This window comes from Rutilus rutilus (genome assembly GCF_951802725.1).
Source record: "Rutilus rutilus genome assembly, chromosome: 16".
NCBI classification, from domain to species: Eukaryota; Metazoa; Chordata; class Actinopteri; order Cypriniformes; family Leuciscidae; genus Rutilus; species Rutilus rutilus.
Window position 1 is genome coordinate 8865053 of NC_140224.1, and position 20041 is coordinate 8885093.

The 20041-nt window shown below is 37.1% G+C and overlaps 1 protein-coding gene across 1 annotated transcript; it reads left to right on the forward strand.

Annotated features, from left to right (window-relative positions):
• Window positions 1-91: 91 nt before the first annotated feature.
• ndc80 (NDC80 kinetochore complex component) lies at window positions 92-19671 on the forward strand. Its single transcript, XM_084433661.1, has 17 exons — window positions 92-271; window positions 784-893; window positions 1035-1115; window positions 1464-1590; window positions 2002-2174; window positions 2701-2803; window positions 8141-8227; window positions 8334-8427; window positions 9571-9671; window positions 10495-10639; window positions 11356-11561; window positions 12822-12968; window positions 13077-13166; window positions 16827-16919; window positions 17073-17203; window positions 17284-17386; window positions 18770-19671. Exons 2-17 carry the CDS (start codon window positions 805-807, stop codon window positions 18893-18895), a joined length of 1896 nt encoding a protein of 631 aa, XP_084289787.1. The 5' UTR covers window positions 92-271; window positions 784-804; the 3' UTR covers window positions 18896-19671.
• Window positions 19672-20041: the final 370 nt, after the last annotated feature.

The window sequence follows — 20041 nt, forward strand, 5'->3', positions numbered from 1 at the left end:
TTTTTTTACAAAACTTCAATCCTTGATGCACAGCGCAGTTCCGCCACACCAGCAGGAGGCAGTACTCTGCGCAAGCAGCTCAAACGGAGGCGTTTACGTCATCAGAGAGATCCGTTGAACAGCGTTCGCGGAAATTTTTGAAATTCAACCGAAGCATCGACGGAAGAATAAACTATATCTATTCGTGATATATCTGGTATGCTGATATTTATATCTGGAGAATAGTACGTATTAACCGAGAATCGGCCTCCAGCTGAAGTTTATATCGGAGGTAAGTTATTGTTTTGTCCATAATTCTCATTTATTGCGTTACTAGCATAGTATGTAACGTTAGTTAATTTGTTATTCATTTAGCACCATTTAATGTAATGCAGTTTCGTAAAAAATTGATTATTTCTCAATCATTTTAGATGGCTGTTGTGTTTCAATGTTTGTATGTGTGGGTTTTAAGCTTATGTTCTTCACGTCAAAGCTAACGGACAAGTTAGTCATATATTGCTAACAATTACAGTATAGTTTTGCATGGTTGTAAGATTCAAAGTAACGTTACTGAGTAAATCTGCGTTCTTTGTTTTTACGCATTCCTTCTATTGGACAATACCTATGGTTTATTTACATTACATGCCTAAGTACAACACCAACGCATTCTTTATTAGTATTTTAAGTCATTAAGACAATGGCCGAAAATATTAAACAAATCCAAACTGTCTTATGCTGGATTTGATCACTACTTTTCTTTTACTTTTGTAGTAACTGGGTCTTTTCTCTGTCCTACATGTGAAGGGTGTGTTTATAAAGGGCAAGATGAGTCGGCGACCCAGCAGCAGATATTCTGAGATGCCCATGCGAGTGACAGACAGCAGGATGAGTCTGGTCAATGCCACCCCTCAAAAGTACACCCCATCTACATTTCCTTTTACATTATATTACTGTAGATGAATTTAGTGGACATTGAAGTGGTTTTATTGGCCTAAACTGCTTTCAGCGTTCATGCTTCAATATATATGATTATGTTTACTTGAATTTCATTACAGCAAGGACAATGTCTTTGGCAAGCTGAACATACCTAAACCTCAGTCTACCACATCTGAGAGACGAACAAGCTTTTTTGGAAAGTGAGTCTGGTAGTAACTTGTGATTGTGTATTGATCATGTCATATAGGCCTGGTTTCACAGACAGGGTTTAGATTAAGCCAGGATTACTCCTTAGTTCAATTAGAGCATTAAAGTAGCTTTTATAAACATGCCATAAAAAACCTTACTAGTGTGCATCTTGAGACAAAACAATAGCAGTGACATACTTTAAGATATGATGAGTGCAAGTTGCTTTCAGTTGAAACATGCATTTTAGTCTGGGACTAGTCTTAATCCTTGTCTGTGAAATCGGGGAATAGAGTTTTTGTTAAAGCACAATTGGTTAATCATATACTGTAGTACAACAGTGTCCGCATCCTTCTCCACAGAGGCATCGGGGCAGGTGGCCAGAGGAACAGCATGTTTGGGGCATATGGGGGCCCAGAGAAGATGAAGGACCCCAGACCCCTACATGACAAAGCTTTTGTCCAACAGTGTATCAAACAACTTTGTGAAGTATGATTAGTTTTAATGTCATATTGTGGGTTGGTGAAAAGTTAAAGTGATAGTTCACCCTAAATTAATAATTCTGTCATCATGCACTCGCCTCTAACAAGTCTATACTTGTCAAGCCTCTATGTGTCAGATTCCTTGTGTAAAACAATATTTCTTTAGAAGGTTCATGGATGTTTTTCAGTGTTTTCACCATCAATGGGTTTTCTATTGGGACTGTGAACAGATATTTCTAGTTATGGTCAACTTTAAATGAATAAATATTTTGTCAGTTCGAAATTGCTCTTTGAGGAGGCACACTATATAATATGATTTTTAAAAAGCTTATCTTGTGATTATAAGCAACTTAAAAAGTCAGAAAGTAATTGGGCCAAAAGTCTTTTTACAATTAATTTATTTTTCCATTATTTCTAGTTCCTGGTGGAGCGAGGCTTTCCAGGCAGCATCACAGTGAAGGGTCTCCAGTCTCCATCCACAAAAGAGTTTTTAAAGATATTCGAATTCATCTACACTTTCCTGGAACCGTCCTTTCAGATGCCCACTGCCAAAGTGGAAGAGGAGATCCCAAGAATGCTCAAAGATCTGGGGTAATCACATTTTTATAAAAACAAAGGATGACAATATTACTTCATTTCTACTAGGGTTGGGCAACGATTAATCGTGATTAATCGCATCCATAATAAAAGTTTGTGTTTACATAATATATGTGTGTGTACTGTGTATAATTATTTAGTCTATATAAATACACACATACTGTATGTATGTGTATATTTAAGAAAAATTTGGTATTTATATATCAAATATTCATATATAATATAAATTATGTATAAATATATCTACAGTATATACATGCAAATTTTTCTTAAATATACACATACATATGTGTGTATTTATATATACAAAATAATTATACGCAGTACACACACATATATTATGTAAACACAAACTTTTATTTCGGATGCGATTAATCGCAATTAATCGTTGCCCAACCCTAATTTCTACGCCCTGTTTGAAACTCTACAATAGTAGTCTGATGTCAAACACACTTTGCTCAGTGTTAACCACCTTGTATTTTGCCCTAATTGTTAAGAGATGATTATCGTTTTGTTTCAGATACCCGTTTGCACTCTCAAAAAGTTCCATGTACTCCATTGGTGCTCCTCATACGTGGCCACAGGCTCTCGGAGCTCTTATCTGGCTCAGCGACACAGTCAAGGTGACTCTTCTTCAGACCTTTAACATATTTACGTGAGATATAATCTGTACATAGAACTATTACTGGTTTCCATTTTAAAGTTATGAAATAAGCAAGACTTTCACTGTTGCTCATAGCAAAGCAAACATTCCATAAATATATGTACACTACCATTCAAAAGTCAAGGTTTTGTCACTACCAAGGCTGCATTTCTTTGATCAAAAATACAGCAACAGTAATATTGTGAAATATTATAACATTTTTAAAAGATTATTTTCTATTTGAATATATTTTCAAATGTAATTAAGTCATTTGATGGCAAAGCTGAATTTTCAGCATCATTACTCCAGTCTTCAGTGTCACATGATCATTCTAATATGCTGATTTGCTGCTCAAGATTTTTTTTTTTACAATGTTGAAAACAGTTGTGCTGCTTAATTTTTATGGAATCTATGATGAAGTATTTGATGAATAGAAAAAAAACAGCATTTATTTTAATTAGAAATCTTTTGTAACATTTATTTACTGTCACTCTTGATCAATTTAGGGGGTGTTCACACACTTGGCATGTTTGGTTCGATTCAGAAGATTTCTGTTGTAATTGCTCTGTTTGTGCGGTTCATTTGAATATGTGTGAGCGCTGCCATCCGACCAAGTCTGCTGAAAAGCTGGGGCTTGTATGGGATCAATTTCCCACCTAAAGTATTGCAGCCACGGATCAAAAAAATAAGCGTGAATCAAAAATTTTAAAACACATGTAAAAATATATTGCACAAACTGAAAAAAATTATGCAAAATGATCAGAATAGCAAACAACGTGGTCACGGATCAAAATATAATAAGCGTGAATCAAGAAATAACAAGCATGAATAAAAACTTTTAAACGCATTAAAAGTTATTTTGCACAAAACTTAAACTTATGGTCAAGCTTTCTTAAAAAGTATGTTATACTTGGTTTTATTACTCTGTGCTTTGTGCTCTCGTGCATTTTCTGCTCATATTTTACATTTTTGTATGCTTGTGCTGTTTTTCTCTTCGCTCTTCTTTCTATGTTCTGCGATTGCTTTCCCAAATGTTGCAGTTCGAGTTTCATGTAAATTAGGGCGGGCTTAAGCGTCACCATTGGTCCACTAGTTCTAGATTGACAGCTCCTCCTCTAGCCAATCAATCGAAGAGGGGAGTTGACGCCAAACCAATGCTACTCATGGCTACTGATGCTTATACAGGGGAAGACGACAGTTTAATTTAACTTTACAAAGACTTTCAAGCAGTAAAGCTACAGTGTTTCATCAAAGAATTGCCGATTTGAACGAGAAGTTTGAACGAATAACTCGCTCGTAAAAACAGTAACTTGCCACCACCTACTGGCCATTTTACTTTCATATTTAATCAATAACAAGGATGGGCAATGTCGGTCCTGGGTGCAGAGTTTAGCTGCTCCAACCCTAATCAAACACACCTGAATCAGCTAATCATCGTCTTTAGGATAATTAATACTACAGACAGGTGAGGTTTTTATCGGATGCTAAACTCTGCAGGACAGCGGCACTCCAGACACATCCCTTCTTACCTATCCCTGATGGAGATGATGCTGTATTCAAATTTGAAGCTATATTTAAAACATTAATCCTAAAGTACTATGCAATTATGTAGCTATATAAATAAACATAATAAGTATGTAATAAATCACTGTATATTAAATTCAACTGGTTTCTGTATATCTTCTCTGTAACACAATAATTTTCATTAATCTTTTGTCAAATTTGGCGAGGTTAATAAAAAAGGTAGGAAATGCGTGGCGGTGACAGGTCAAGGTTCTAAAGTCTTCAGACAATGGCCGTTTTTAACTTAGTTTTTGCAAAGAATTGTAGCATTTTTATAACTGCAGGATGTTTCACTTACAGCAGCCTTAGCATGTTGACATCATGAGCCAAGTAATATTGTTTAACACCAATTACCAGTGTGCACATTAACATTCTCATGTATCTCAAAAAAGATGAATTTAATTATTTATTTCCAGAGTTCAGATAGCTTTACTGCTTAAGTCTTTGTAAAGTTAAATTAATCTGTCATCTTTCCCTGTATAAGCATCAGTAGCCATGAGTCGCATTGGTGTGACGTCAACTCCCCTCTTCGATTGATTGGCTAGAGGAGGAGCTGTCAATCTAGAACTAGTGGACCAATGGTGACGCTTAAGCCCGCCCTAATTTACATGAAACTCGAACTGCAACATTTGGGAAAGCAATCGCAGAACGTGGAAAGAAGAGCAAAGAGAAAAACAGCACAAGCATACAAAAGAGTAAAATATGAGCAGAAAATGCACGAGAGCACAAAGCACAGAGTAATAAAACCAAGGAAAACATACTTTTTAAGAAAGCATGACCAGTTTAAGTTTTGTGAAAAATAACTTTTAATGCGTTTAAAGTTTTTATTCATGCTTGTTATTTCTTGATTCACGCTTATTATATTTTGATCCGTGACCACGTTGTTTGCTATTCTGATCATTTTGCATTCTTTTTTTCAGTTTGTGCAATATATTTTTACACGTGTTTTTTAATTTTTGATTCACGCTTATTACAGGGTTCCCGCGGGGTCTTAAAAAGCCTTAAAAGCATTGAATTTATTAATGTGGAAATAATACCTTAAAAAGTCTTTAAAAAGTCTTGAATTTTGATGTCTGGGTCTTACAAATTGTGCTGTATGTAACTTCTCCGTATTGTATTTTTCCTCAAAAGTTTCATTTGTCAACCACGATTATTTCGATTAAATAACGTAGTATATATAAAGAGTGGCGGAACCATGCAACGCAGCCCCGCAGTGCACAGACTGTGAACACGTGATGCCTTCAACACAACACAAGTTAGCCTACAAAGCCGAGCTCGCTCGCGTGCTACCAGTAGCCCGGGGCTTGATATGAGGTCGCTCGCCAACAGGCAGTTCACATACCGCGTCTTTTTGCGTGCTCAAGTTTATTAAAATGTGGGCATGCGGCAAGCGCTATTGAAGCAGCGCGCAATTTTTTTCCACCCGCAGCCAGATGGACAACATCTTCCTTGTTGCTGTGGAGAGTGCGTTGTATGGTTGCTTAGCAACGACAGACGCCACAGGAAAATCAGACCAAATGTTATTAATAATATTAGATAAGCGGATGTGCATTGTAAATGTCAGTAATTAATCTTTTTTGACTCATTCTTTTTATAAAAAAAATTTAAAGGCTGAAATATGTGAGGTTTATCTTTTAATATAACTATTTTTGTAAAAAACTTTATTTGAACTTGTACATATTAGTAGATAACATGTTGCAAGACACTCATTTAAAATCTGGCCATCATTTTTAATAGTATTTTGATGTTTATGTAAACAACTTGCATATTGATCATTTTATTTGTTATTTGCGGGGTTTCGACAAACTCTGTAAATTGATTTCATAATAATCGTGAAAATAAATGTTCATGCCATTTCATCTCTAGTTATGATCAACTAAAATCAGCTATAATTATGTGTTTTTAGAGTATATTATGCAAACTACAATTTTCTAAAATAATCTCTTAGCCTGTTCAATCTCTATTAGGCTATTCATATGCTGCTTCGTAATGTAAATAAATATGAGATGAAATATATTCTAATTTAGAGGGCAAGTTTGTTTTAGCCTATTTTCATTTTAGGCCTAAGGTTTTGGGCATTTGGCATGTTGTTGGGTGTGGAAGGTTACTAATGTGATTGCTTTGTCTGTAAATTAAATTAATGCTTTTTCAATTACTGAATTCATTGAAATAAAAATATTTTTTTCAGAATTCTTTTAATTAATTTTTTTTGGTTATGCGCCGTGTAGATCTTAAATTTCAATCTTTTTGGTCTTAAAATGTCTTAAAAAGGTCTTAAATTTGACTTACTGAAACCTGCAGGAACCCTGTTATTATTTTTTTATCCGTGGCTGCAATACTTTAGGCGGCAAATTGATCCCATAGGCAGCAAGCCTATATATTTCAGTCGAACTGTACCAGAGTTCATTTGGAAGTAGAGCAACTACTTCCAAATGAACTGTGGTACGGTTCGACTGAAATATAAATGTACCGTATTTTCCGCACTATAAGGCGCACCGGATTATAAGGCGCACCTTCAATGAATGGCCTATTTTAGAACTGTTTTCATATATAGGGCGCACCGGATTATAAGGCGCATAGAATAGAAGATACTGCAGTCAAATGTTTGACTGGGTTTGCGTTATGCAGTGGTCACCAACCTTTTCAAGCCTAAGATCACATCCAAAGTCCAAATGTAAACCAAGATACCTTGTTTATACTCGACGCGTCCGCATGAGCGCGAAGTTAATAAAAAAAATATATCCGTCTGCTCAGGCAGATTCGGCTTAACAGCGCGCGCGCCTCTGAATCCGAAGATGCATGACTTTGAGCCGAATCTGCCCGAGCAGACGGATATTAGTAGTACATCTCATCACACCGGCACCCAGTTTGCGCGTCTAAATCAGTTGTATGGTCTGGTGTTCAGTCTAAAACAAAACAGTTGCGTCAAGTATAAATGCCTCGTCTGTTTGGGGAGCTGCGCGCGCAGTCAGCGGAGGCTCGCGCTCCGGTGTCAGGCGAAAGTATAAACAAGGTTTAAGTCAGCGGTTGTTTAACAGACGTTAACATAAGGCGCCAGATCCATATATAAGGCGCTCCGGATTATAAGGCGCACTGTCGTTTTTTGAAAAAAATAAAGGCTTTTAAGTGCGCCTTATAGTGCGGAAAATACGGTAACATGGACCAAAGACAGGATGAGACCCACAAGATGAGACCCTAAAAAGGACAGAATTCTCAAGCATACCTGTTTTTTTTTTCTCATCATAGTCGTGATGTTGTCCATCACAGTTCAGTACATGTGATGGAAATGCGGTCTACTTGTAGTAGATGTTTGTTTGTGTGACGGAGGAATTCTTGCCGCTGTTTTGACCCTTTTACACATTTTCTAAGCTCTTATTCACGAGTTCTCAGCTGGTCCAAATACCATCATACGTACACACACAGACTGAGCGCATTTAGCCCAGAACACAGCATTGTTTTGGATGTTCATTAAGTTCCGTAAAAAAATTAAATTCCCCCCTCTCTTTTTAGGTTCGGTCTTAAAACTGACAGTGTGAAGGCTAAAGAACCAAGAGAACCGAACTACAAGTGTTAACACCCTTAATGTGTCCTTCCTGAATAAAACAATTCTTTTAAAAACATTGTGCCCTTGAGTTGTGACGACAAGGACCATTTTCACTTGAAACTCTGAAAATCTAGCTTTCCTTACTATCCCAGACTGCAGTGTGAACAATAACATGCAGCTTTGACTGACATGTAGATATTCTCCCTACAGCTCTTCAGTGGTCCGAGAGACCAGGATCTGTTCTCTGACTTCTTAGATGAGCTGTGTGATCTAGAGGAAGGGGTCGAGTACAACAAGGTACCGTATCAGACAAAACGTCTGCTTTGACTGTATATTTCACTCTTCTGCATAATTGTAGACGTCACATATTTGCCAAATGTGTAAATGTATATTATCTCTGTAGCTCTTTACGGATTACTGCTCTGACACCTACAACAAGTTCATGCAGGGAGCAGATACGTTTGAGGATGAGGAAGATGACTATCTTAATAAATTAAGTAAGTTACACCACAGTGTGACGATGTAAACTGTACATTGAACTTATTTGGATGGGGGAAATTTAATTTTGAAGATTATGATGGAGGTAAATTATATCTGACCTTCTGAACAACTTCCAAATTTCAGTAAAACTAAAATAAAGTTGGCGTGAAATTAAAATTTATCCTATTTTCTAAATTGTAAACAGTTATTGTAAACAATTTAGGTTTATTTTTATTTGTATTTTTTTATATATATATAAACCTCAATGTTTTAAATAAACCTCAATGTTTAATCAATGTCATAACTGGACCTCTGGTGATGTGTGCACATATTCTCCAATCATTTACCCACTTAAAGGGATACTCCACTTTTTTTGGAAATAGGCTCATTTTACAACTCACCCAGAGTTAAACAGTTGAGTTTTACCGTTTTCTAATCCATTCAGCCGAACTCCGGGTCTGGCGGTACCACTTTTAGCATAGCTTAGCATAGATCATTGAATCGGACAGGACCATTAGCATCTCTCTCAAAAAAATGACCAAAGAGTTTCGATATTTTTCCTATTTAAAACTTGACTCTTCTGTAGTTACATCGTGTACTAAGACCGGCGGAAAATTAAAAGTTGTGATTTTCTAGGCTGATATGGCTAGGAACTATACTCTCATTCGTGCGTAATAATCAAGAAACTTTGCTGCCGTACCATTAGTAAAGCAGGCGTAATGATATGACACAGCGCCTGAAAATAGTCCCTAGCTCGGTAACTTCCAATGTGACTTGGAACCTATTAGACCTTTTTTAGGTGCTGCGTCATATGATTACGCCTGCTGCACTCATGGTACGGCAGCAAAATTTCTTGATTATTACGTATGTCTGTGGTGACAGTCGTAACAAAACCAGATATTTTATTCGGAACTACAACATAATACATATTTGACTTTGAATGCCTTACTGATGCCACATTGTTTTTCTCCAGCACTCCATGTTTATGTGTGGGATATCCCTCACATTAAGCAACCGAAACAAAAATAATAAGAAGGGAAAATTTTGTGTCTTTGTTCATAATAATCACAAATTTTATTATTTAAATATATATTTTTAATAACACTTATGCAAAATATGGTTTCATTGCTGATAAGAAAATATTTTTGGAATTTTCTCAGAGAAGCTGTACAATGTGGATGGGGCGCTGTTGCACTCCCAGCAGGAAAAACATGCAATACTGATGGAGCACGTGGAGAGACTTGAAAGGGAAAGTCAAACTGTGAGTGTATACATGTTTCCTTCACTTCATTTATTAGGTTCATTCAGATCATGAGAATTACTTCTTACTATAATCTACTAATTTTAGAATAATAGCATAAATAATAAAGTCAGTCAAAACTCTGAAAAACATTAATGTGAGTATGAAGTATGAGCTTCTTCAAAGTTGCCACCCTTTGTCGTCTTGATTTACATCTTTTCACACACACATCTCTCATCTACCTTCATGAAATGGCTGAAAATGTACAACTCCAATATGAAAAAGAAAAAAGGATGGATTGTGAAAACTAGGCTAGATGTTACATAGGTCATTAAGGTCTTAGAGAGAACTCTCTGAGAGAATAATGGATATGGAAAAATGTATGTATTTGGTCTTTGCGGAATAGATCTGCTACGCTGCTGCAGAGCAAGTACCAAGACTTTGCTACAGCCAATACATTCACAGACATTGCTGTGAGCATGTAAGACATGTTGCTGCACTTGTAATATGCATGAAATAACCCCTCAGCAAAGCAGGAGACAAGGCATGAAAAGTGTAGAGCCCTCTTAAAGAGACTACAGTTTGCACTTATCTTGGATGTTGATTTCAGATGCTTTCTGAAGCGCGCTGCAGACTGCTAACAGCAACACTACCGGTATTTGGTTGATGTTGAGCCGCAGCTCATTGGCTGCTGATGCAACAGCAACCAATCAGCTGCCCTATGTAGATGAAGATGCGATCGCAAATAAACGAGTTAAGGACCTATCAGCCTAGAGTTTCATGCCAGAACTAGGTAAAGTAGGAAAAAAAATGATATGAATGTTAATGCTGTGTTTATTGACAGGATCGTTTAGCAGGGAAGAGGACCGAGAAACTCAGATTACAGGCTGATCTGCAGAAGCTGCAGGACTATCGTTGTACTCTGGAGGACCATAAAATTGGACTGAAGAAAAAAACTGCTGGACTGTCTGAGGAGCTCGAGGCTGCTGGTAAGAGAGATTACAAGATGCAGCCACACATGCCTTGTTCACGTTGCACACTGTATGTTGTCTTAGCTTAGCCTGGAAATCCAGACCTAAATCTGAAAGATTAATGGTCTGGCGTCGACTAATGAAAATCGGCCAGCTCGAAGGGCAGCACCAAGCATACATTTGAAAATCTCACTGCACGCAATTGGATAACACTACGACCAATCACAAGAAGTTATCGCTTAGCTACCAGCGGAGCTTACTGGTAGATTAGACTCTTATCGTATCCGATCAGCAAAACAGCAAAAACGCCCTTCTTGCAAAGGAATGATTCGAGCGCCGTCTTCTGTTCCTCTTTTAGAGAAAGTCTAAATCTTTCATTGTAGTGGCCAAAGCCATTTCAAACAAATTGTGTTCATCCATAGCCATCTTGCAATGTTTACTAATGACTTCGACGTCACAGCGCTGTCGTCATCTCGCCTCTGGCCCGCCTATATCAGATAACCCGATGTGATTGGTGCAGCTCAGATAGAGGGGCATATTTAATGAGCATCATTTCTCGACACCAGGGTAACTCGCTGAGCAAATTCAACTTGTGCTCTCGCGAGAACTCTGGATTACCAGGGTAGTCTTAGCTCTGCAATAAGTAAGAATTTCATTGTACTTTGTACACTACATATGATAATAAAGATACAAAGGTTGAATTCAATTGGTAAATGTCCCTGTTCTTTGTACAGAGATGCAGTTGGAGGGTCTGAAGCAGGAGAGAACGAGGCTGCAGCACATCCTGGAGAATCAGAAGTTCACTCCAGCTGATATCGAGCGTATTAACCGAGAGAGGAATGAACTGCAGCAGACCGTTCACAGCTTAAGCCAGAATCTTGTGGAGGCTGAGCAGCTGGTTTGGAATGAGGAGGTCAACCTGTCCAAAACCAAAGAGAAGGTCAGGACTTTACCCACAAACAGACATCCCAGCATGTCTAGTAAGAGTTGTTAGGGCTGATTCACACAGAACACGTTTTTTTGCTGTTAAAAAAGTGAGCCGCAGGTCAGTGGAACGAAAATAAGGTCTAGAGATGTGGTTTTTAAAAGTTTAACAACTTTTAACTTCAGTGCCACGTTTTTTAGAATGCTGTGTCATGCATGAGACGGTGCAAAAGACACAAGTGCAATGGTCAATGAATAGGTACTTCATTTGAATTAGTACTTACTTCGTGACCAAATAGTATGTTCTGTAGTGTGTAGTATGAATGAAATTCGGACAAACTACATCTACCATGTTGTTATTGTAATGTGACTTACAGTGTCATTTGTCACTTTACTGTCATTCACAACTCCTCTCCTGTGGCCTCATTGGACTCCTGGACACATCTTTGATGGACACTTTACTATGTATTCAGACATGACTTTTTTCACATACTTTTTTATCCTTAATATAGTAGGGAAGTAGGCATATTCAGATAGAGAGCAAAACTTCTAAATATGCCTACTATATAGTATGTGAAAATCACAACACGAAATAATAGCATGTCATAATTCGATTTCGAAGCATTCTTAAAACGGTAAGTGAAAATAGCCGGATGAGGCACTATGTCTGGCGAAATCCGTTGGTGTCACTTCACTATCTAATGAGGCCACATTATAGGATTTTTTTTATTTTTTTTAGGCAGGAAAGTGACGACCCCGACATTGTAGGTCACATGACAGTGCCAACATGGTGAATGGTACACACATGCATACTTCATGCACATTGTTTTTTCAACATCCCTGATTTCGAACACGAACTCGCAACTGCGTTCGCCGTGGTCTTGTGGGTATCAGAGCAGAAACGAAACCTGCTGCCCTCTGTATGGTTGTCCATTGTCTCCGGTCGCATTCATTTGTAATTTGTGTGTGCATACTTTGTACATTAGATTGCAAGATCTGAAAAAGCCCTTACATTTACCTGCCCATTGACCCTCCCCTCAAAGAAATCAGGACAGAAGTGGTTAAAAGTGGACACAAGATATGGATTAAAATACCAGGTGTAAACAGGAATGTGCCTCCCTTATTTACTTGTGATCCGATCGACCAAAACGGATCTTAATACCAGGTATAAACAGGGCCTAGGAGTTGTGTGAAGCCAGCCAATCAGTTTAGAGATGGTTTTGTTTGTGTTCCATGCAGTATACATAAGTCTGTAAATTTTCACATTTTGTTGCAGGCGGAGGAGAAGGTTGCTGAGTATAATAAACTGGGTCGTAAGCTGAAGCTCATCCCGCAGTCAGCAGAGAATGCCTGTGGTCATGACTTTGAAATCAGAACAGATTATAGTGGCATTAGCATCACGCAGTACAAGACACAGATACAGGTACAGTCACTACTGCCATCCATCAGAAGCTTCTTTTATTTATTTATTTATTTATTATTTAAGGATCTTTCTTTGTTCTTTTTTTCTGTCTTGTCTTAACTGTGTTAGAATCCACTGAAGAATATGGTGGTTGACGTGGAGGATGAGTGCAGCAGACTCACCAATATGAAATTGAGTTTGGAAGAGACTGTTGAACAGGTGCAAGGCTTTTGTTCTACCTTTTATTCAGTTGCTGTTTATGCCTTGCATAAGAAAACATGTATATCTTGTTAAATACACCAACTTACTGATGTGACCCCTGATTATCCTAGTCTGGTGAATCTCACAAAGTCTGTCAAGAAAATGTCCAGTTCATATTTCACTCTCAAATCAACAAAGAATACTATCAACATAGAATGTTTTAGTACAATTAAGACTGTACTGTTTATTATTTGTATTGTAACATTATTTTACCAACTCTTAGTGAATTTTATGTATTTTATTATTATTTTTGGTTAGAGTTGATGAATTATGATGGTGATTATTTTGTAAATTGTTGTAGATGGTTGTGGTTAGTGCATATTTTTGATATACATACATTTTTTAAAATCTAATAGGTGCTGATGAATTAATCGAATAAATTGCAACGTAATCACACGTCAATTTTGGCTGAGAAATTACCCCCATTTAAGACCATTTAAAGTCATTTTGTGTTAGATGAGAAAAGCATTGAATAGATATTACAAAAAGTAAATTTATAAAGAAATAATTTGATTCAACGTAGGGCTAGGCGATAAAACGATAACGATAATTATCGCGATATAATTGTTCTCGATAAAACGATATCAAGAGTTCGATAATGTTTATGCGCCAAAAGCGGAACTAAACTCATTTGAACCGCGCCGCGCGCCACACGGACCATTCATCCGCTCGGCTCAAAGTCCAAACGGCAGCGCAGCGCGAGCTCACTAGAGCAGATGCGTTTACTCTGATCGGTCTCGGTCACGAGATCCAGTGAGAAGCACTTGAATTCAGCGAAGAACACAAATGTCTCAGTGATTTAAACCAGGACTGATGGAATATAATTACAGTATTTAATAATGTATTTAGGCTACTGTTTTTCATACAAATACCATAGAAACCATAAAGTTACATTTTGCCATGATAGTGAGGTTTATCATGATCTAAATCAGGCGTTCTCAACCCTGGTCCTCGAGGGCCACTTTCCTGCAGAGTTTAGCTCCAACCTTGATCAAACTCACCTGTCTGTAGCTCTCTCGTAATCCTGAAGAGCTTAATTAGCTGGTTCAGGTGTGTTTGATTAGGGTTGGAGCTAAACCCTGCAGGAAAGTGGCCCTCGAGGACCAGGGTTGAGAACGCCTGATCTAAATGCATGATACTGGATGACCAATGGTTAAGTTTAATAAAACTCAAACAGTCAGAATATTACATTTTACCAAATAAAAATTAGTACATGCAGAAACTAAGAAATTAATTGTCCAATAAAGATATTTATTTTGTTAAGGAAAAATGACGAATGTTCTACCTCAGATTTGTGACATTATGTCCATAAATGTTTTTAAAACATTTTTAAAGCTGCATCTGAAGTGGCATTTTGGTATGTTTACTCAGATGGTTTAAAGCAGCTCAGAGGTAGCATGAATATGGATGAAAAATGAAATTATACTCTAAATATGAAACTAAAACTGCCAGCAAGTCACTGTCTTAATGAGTTGTTTAGAACCTTTCATTGTCAATATTGTCTGTTTTTGCTCAGTTTCGGCAATGAAACAAATATTCACTTCTTGTTTATTGTATGAAATCCATATCACATTTGCAATCGTGCAGATATTTTGGGGGAAAACAGCACTCTTGATTGTGTGATAGTGCTAAACTATATCATATGAAATGAATATGACACAAATCGGGATGCAACGATACCATTTTTTCAGAACCGATCCGATCCGATGCCAAAAATTCTGAGTATCGGCCGATACCGATCCGTACCGATACCAGCGCAGTTTTTTTTTTTTTAATCAAGTAGAATTTCTATAACTCTGTGTTGAACTGAAAAAAGTAAAACAACAACAAAAAATATATGATCATAATCTGACATAAATGCTATTATAAAATAGATTAGTGGATAATTCAGCAGTAAAATTTAGTCTAGAAAAATCACGAGTGCACAATAATTGTATAAAATCTGAACATTTTGTGAAAAAAAAAAAAAGTTTAGTAGGGAACAAATTAGAGACATTGGCCCTCATTTATCAAAAGTGCATACACCAAATTTCCAGCGTACACCTGGCGTACACCTAAAACCACGGTGACTTTGAGATTTATCAATATGGACGTTGGCGTACGGCACGTTCAAATCCTACACCAGCTCAGGAGGTGGTGTACGCACGTTTTGAGTGCGGGAATGCGCAGAAAAACAATTCCTAACACTACAAAACGCACTGACAAACTAAAAGATATGATATATTATGACCCACTGTAAAAAAACAACAACAACATAGTAATTATAAACTTCAGTGTTTATTTTTGTGCAACATGGACTTCAATGTTTAATTTGTGACTTTACCAAAGCATTTGAATTGTAGGCATATGTATTCATTCAGTTGCGAGCCTGTGCGCTTTACCTGACGTTTCAAGCCTTAATTGTTTATACTTTCGGCTGGCTCCGCAGCGCGAGTCTCCGCAGACTGCGCGCGCACCTCCCCAAACGGACGAGGCGTTTATACTCGACGCGCTCGCCATTGTACTATTCTTTGAAACGATGGTTAGGCCAGGGTTTGCACGGACTGGGTTCAGTAATGAAAGGCTTTCAATGACCAAAAAAATAATTCAGACTGACAAAATAAAGACATTCTTCTTCTTTTAAATAATAATAATAATAATACAACTAATAATAATAACGACATTCTTCTTCTAAATAATAATAAGCGTCATTTATAATAAAAATCAATTTTGTTTCTTTCCACTTCCCTGGTTTCGCTTTCTCTTTCTCAAAGAAGTTTCTCTTCTTTGCCGTCTTCCGTGTGTCCATGGCGTAAAATGAGGGCGTGGGGGGAGCGGAGACTTGAATATATAGGGGCGTGTTATTCTAATGACGATCGTTTTCAGCCGTGGCATTTATCAAGGGCAGGTATTGCGTACACCTGGATTTCAAAGGTACGCACAGCTTCATAAATCAGGCGATGAGAAGAGTGTAAGCATAATCTTACGCCAATATATACGCCCGTTTCTACGCAAGAATGATAAATGAGGGCCAATAAGTCTAACACTAAATCTGGTAAAACTTTACACATTGCTCTTTGTATTGTTGTAAAATACATTCATGAAAAACAAGATAAAAATCAAAAATAGCAATTATTTTATATCCTACTATAAAATGTAGACATTTTTTAAATGTATAGCACAGCTGTTTAATGAGGTAGCAACATAATAGATAGGACAGAACAAGAACGGCTATTGATAATCTTTCATTGCGTCACTGTATTATGATATGAAAGGCTCCAATACAGTGCGGCACAGAGCGCTTATGCTCATCCCGAGCGCAGAATGATGCGCTTGAAGCAACATGAGTCACAGCGCGCAGCGCGTCGAGTCCGCATTGAAAAGTTTAAAGCACAAAGAAAATACATATTGATGCGTAGTGTATTATACAGTATCTATCTATGCAATAGTCTATTAAGCATTTTCATTTAACAGTTTTAAATTTCAGTTACTGTGCGCGTGAAGTAATGAAGCTACCTTAAAAGGGAGTTATCTATGTAGTAGTCAGAAAGTGAGACCGCTTTCTAGGTTTTGTAATAAGGCATGTGCTTACAAAGCTTGACGTGAGCTCATGTATGTACCACCCCATCTGTTTATTAGGTGAAGTCCAACATGTTTGATAAGGAGAATGACATCAAGCAGCTAAAAGAGCAGATTCGCAGAGTCGACCAACAGCTGGAGCATGACATGCAGGTAATATGCATCAGTATGGGGATTTCTGATTTTAAACCTGCTGTAATATATTAGCCTAATATATGTTAAATAGATGTTTAATTGATTTTCAGTAATGACACATTTTAAATTGTTACTCGGAGCATGTGATTGAACTAGTTCTGGTGTGTGTAGGAAATGGCACAAGAGGATGAAAAGTGGGCAGCTGAGGTGGACTCTGCTGAAACCCACAAGAAGCGCTTGGAAAAGAACGTAACGCAGGGATGTGAGGAAGCCGAGGAGGAATGCAAAGCTGCCCAACAACAGTGAGCATCTTTTTTCCACTTTATTCTTCTAAATACGTCACCGGTCGCTCTCACTTTACGTATCTGAACTTCTCCACCAGGTACCATGTGGTCGTGCAGGAGACTAATGAGGAGCAGCGCATGGTGAACAAGAATCTGACTGAAATCTTCTCTTATGCAGCAGACCACTTAGTTACAGTTGAAGTATGTGGTGATTTTTGCCTATAGTTACCAGTCACATCTTGACTTGATATGTTCTATATGAGGTTGAACATTTTGCAACTTGAAGGGAAATCCAGATACGGTTCTTAAAAAAAGCTCTATGTATTTGAATTATACCATGGTTTGTCTGAATACTCTATTTTGATTGGCTGGAAGGTGTCTGTTAAAGTTCCGATTACACCAAGAATGATAACTATAAAAGTACCTATATTAACATCCACACCAATGAACAATAAAGTTGTGGTTATTAGTAGGGCTTGCTGCAGTTCTGCTGCTTTAAAGGCTCGAGATCTGTAACGTCAGGTGGATTCTGATTGGCTGTTGATCATTTTTATCATTCATCAGCTGGAAAACATTCTAAAAGTGATTCCAACCATCACTGTAGTTGTTGTGTGGACTTCCCTATTCTAATAGTTATCATCCTTGGTGTGAACAACCCTTAGTCCTAGTCAAAATGTATGTGCTGTCTTCATTGAAGCCCACACATTAAAAAAGCATTGCTTACTTTAAGAAATTAAACTCTAATTTATTTTCCAATCTTAAAGGAGAACTCCGGTCAATTTTAACATTGAGCTCATTTTTTTGTACATTTGGAGTGCTGTCAATACAGAGAACAAATAGTAATCGATTGTCGAGTTCACGCGCATAGGTTTAGTACCTATGATCACGCGCGTGAACTCGACAATCGATTACTATGGCCTTCCACCGAAAACAGGATGTAAACAAAGGTATGAGCGCTGGCTGAATTAACTTCATTTTTATTAATATCTCTAACATCTACTGCAGTCAGATCCACTCGTGTTCACTCGGAAGGAATCACTCACATTTTCTGTGCACTTGTAATGACACTTAAAGGATGTTAAGAGGCTAAAAAGCAGGCTTACTACTTGCCCCATTGAAGTCAATAGGGTGCAAATTTTAAAAATAGAATAACTCGGTGTAGGCAACACCGATTTTTGTCGTTGTTCTCTGTATTGACAGCACTCCAAACGTACAAAAAAATGAGCTCAATGTTAAAATTGACCAGAGTTCTCCTTTAACGTACTACTTCTCTCATTTAAATCTAAAATGTAAAATGTTTGGCTGTCTACCAGTCAAATTTTGTGCTGCAAACATTGACTGCTTTAACTTGTCAGTGCTGGCAAGTGGCCATGGTATAATCGGGATAATCGATGACTAGGTGTGCATTACTTGATTTTATTCCACTCCATGAAGATTCTTTGCTGCCATGTGATCGATTAAAATTGCTTAATGCACACCCAGCCCTGTATTATTCCTTATATACCACCCCATTTTTTACATCTGTACTTCAAAAGGTTATATGACCAGGCTTGTAAAGATTCTTTTTTTTTTTTGTCTCTTTAGAAACACTGCAGCGAGCAGCTGAAAAGGTTTGATAAGATGAAGGAAGTCAGCCGTGAAGATGAGGCTGAAATGAAACAGCTGATGGATCTAGTGGAAAACTTCATGAAGAAAGCGAACAGCTTGTAATGTCTTAATAGTTTTGATTTGTAAATAGTTTTACTGTTAGACTACTTTTTTTTTGCTGATGTTGTTTGATTCTGGCAACCATAGAGTAATGTTGGAGTAAAGACATTGTCTTTGGAGACTGAATCATACTTTGTGTATTTATCCTGTATTTACATGTTTGTTTACTAAAAAAATTAAGTTTTTTTTTTGTGCTAGTTTGTTTTCATTGCTTACATAGGGTCTTATAGTATCATATTTTTTTTTTTTTTTTTTTTTTTTACAAATTAAGTTTTTATCTATAATATATGTGTCTGAATAAAACATTTCACTTCACATTATGTGGAGGAAAAATTGTCTAGTTTATTTTAATAGGATTTAGATCAGATGTTAGTACTATGTTAGCTAATAAGAATACTTAGCCTATATACCTATATATCAAATCAGATATAATTGTATAATTGTGGGAAAAGTACATTTTATATGTGTACATGATCTAGAGTGTAATTCTATGGCGCTATGACACATCTTATGCATATGTAAAATAACGTGATCATCAACGGTAAACAGCATGTAAATCATAGCTGCCTAATGTCGACCCAGGACGAGCTACAGGACTGCAAGCATTAGGGGTGTTGATGGACTCGATCTACTCCATCTTTGGTTTGATCATCGTTCTGAATATGATAGTATTTTGACAGAAATGCAATTTTCTCAGCTTATTGCTCAAAATGTTTTTGTTTTTATGAAACTTTCCCACATTCAAGTGTTGATTAAAAAAGAATGCAGTTTTTGTTTAAAAACAGATTCTCTTCTTTCCTTTGACATATTGCATGTTCAGGAATTCATACAACAAAATATTCTGAAAATTATCAAAAACGCTGGCGGTGGCTGGCAACTTAAAAAAAAAAAAAAAGTTGGCGGGGAAACCTTTGCAAAAGGTTGAGACATTTCTATCCAAAATTGAATTAAAAATGCAAAATAAAGTTTATTTTCATAAAAAGTGGCTACTCATAATAAAAATCTGTAAGAAATCATGGAATGTTCTGAAAAATGGAATAGCCTATTTAAAAAAGATATAAAGCATAAAACAAGGACATGAATAAAAAGTAGGCTATATTTTTCTAATAGAGTATTTCCAGGGCTGTGCTGCATATCATACACAAGACA

Excerpts from the sequence above, each read along its gene's own strand:
- ndc80 (XM_084433661.1), top strand. The coding sequence starts at position 805 with ATGAGTCGGCGACCCAGCAGCAGATATTCTGAGATGCCCATGCGAGTG. Across the intron at positions 894-1,034 it reads GTCAATGCCACCCCTCAAAA|CAAGGACAATGTCTTTGGCA; the intron begins GTACACCCCATC and ends ATTTCATTACAG. Across the intron at positions 8,228-8,333 it reads AAGGGGTCGAGTACAACAAG|CTCTTTACGGATTACTGCTC; the intron begins GTACCGTATCAG and ends TTATCTCTGTAG.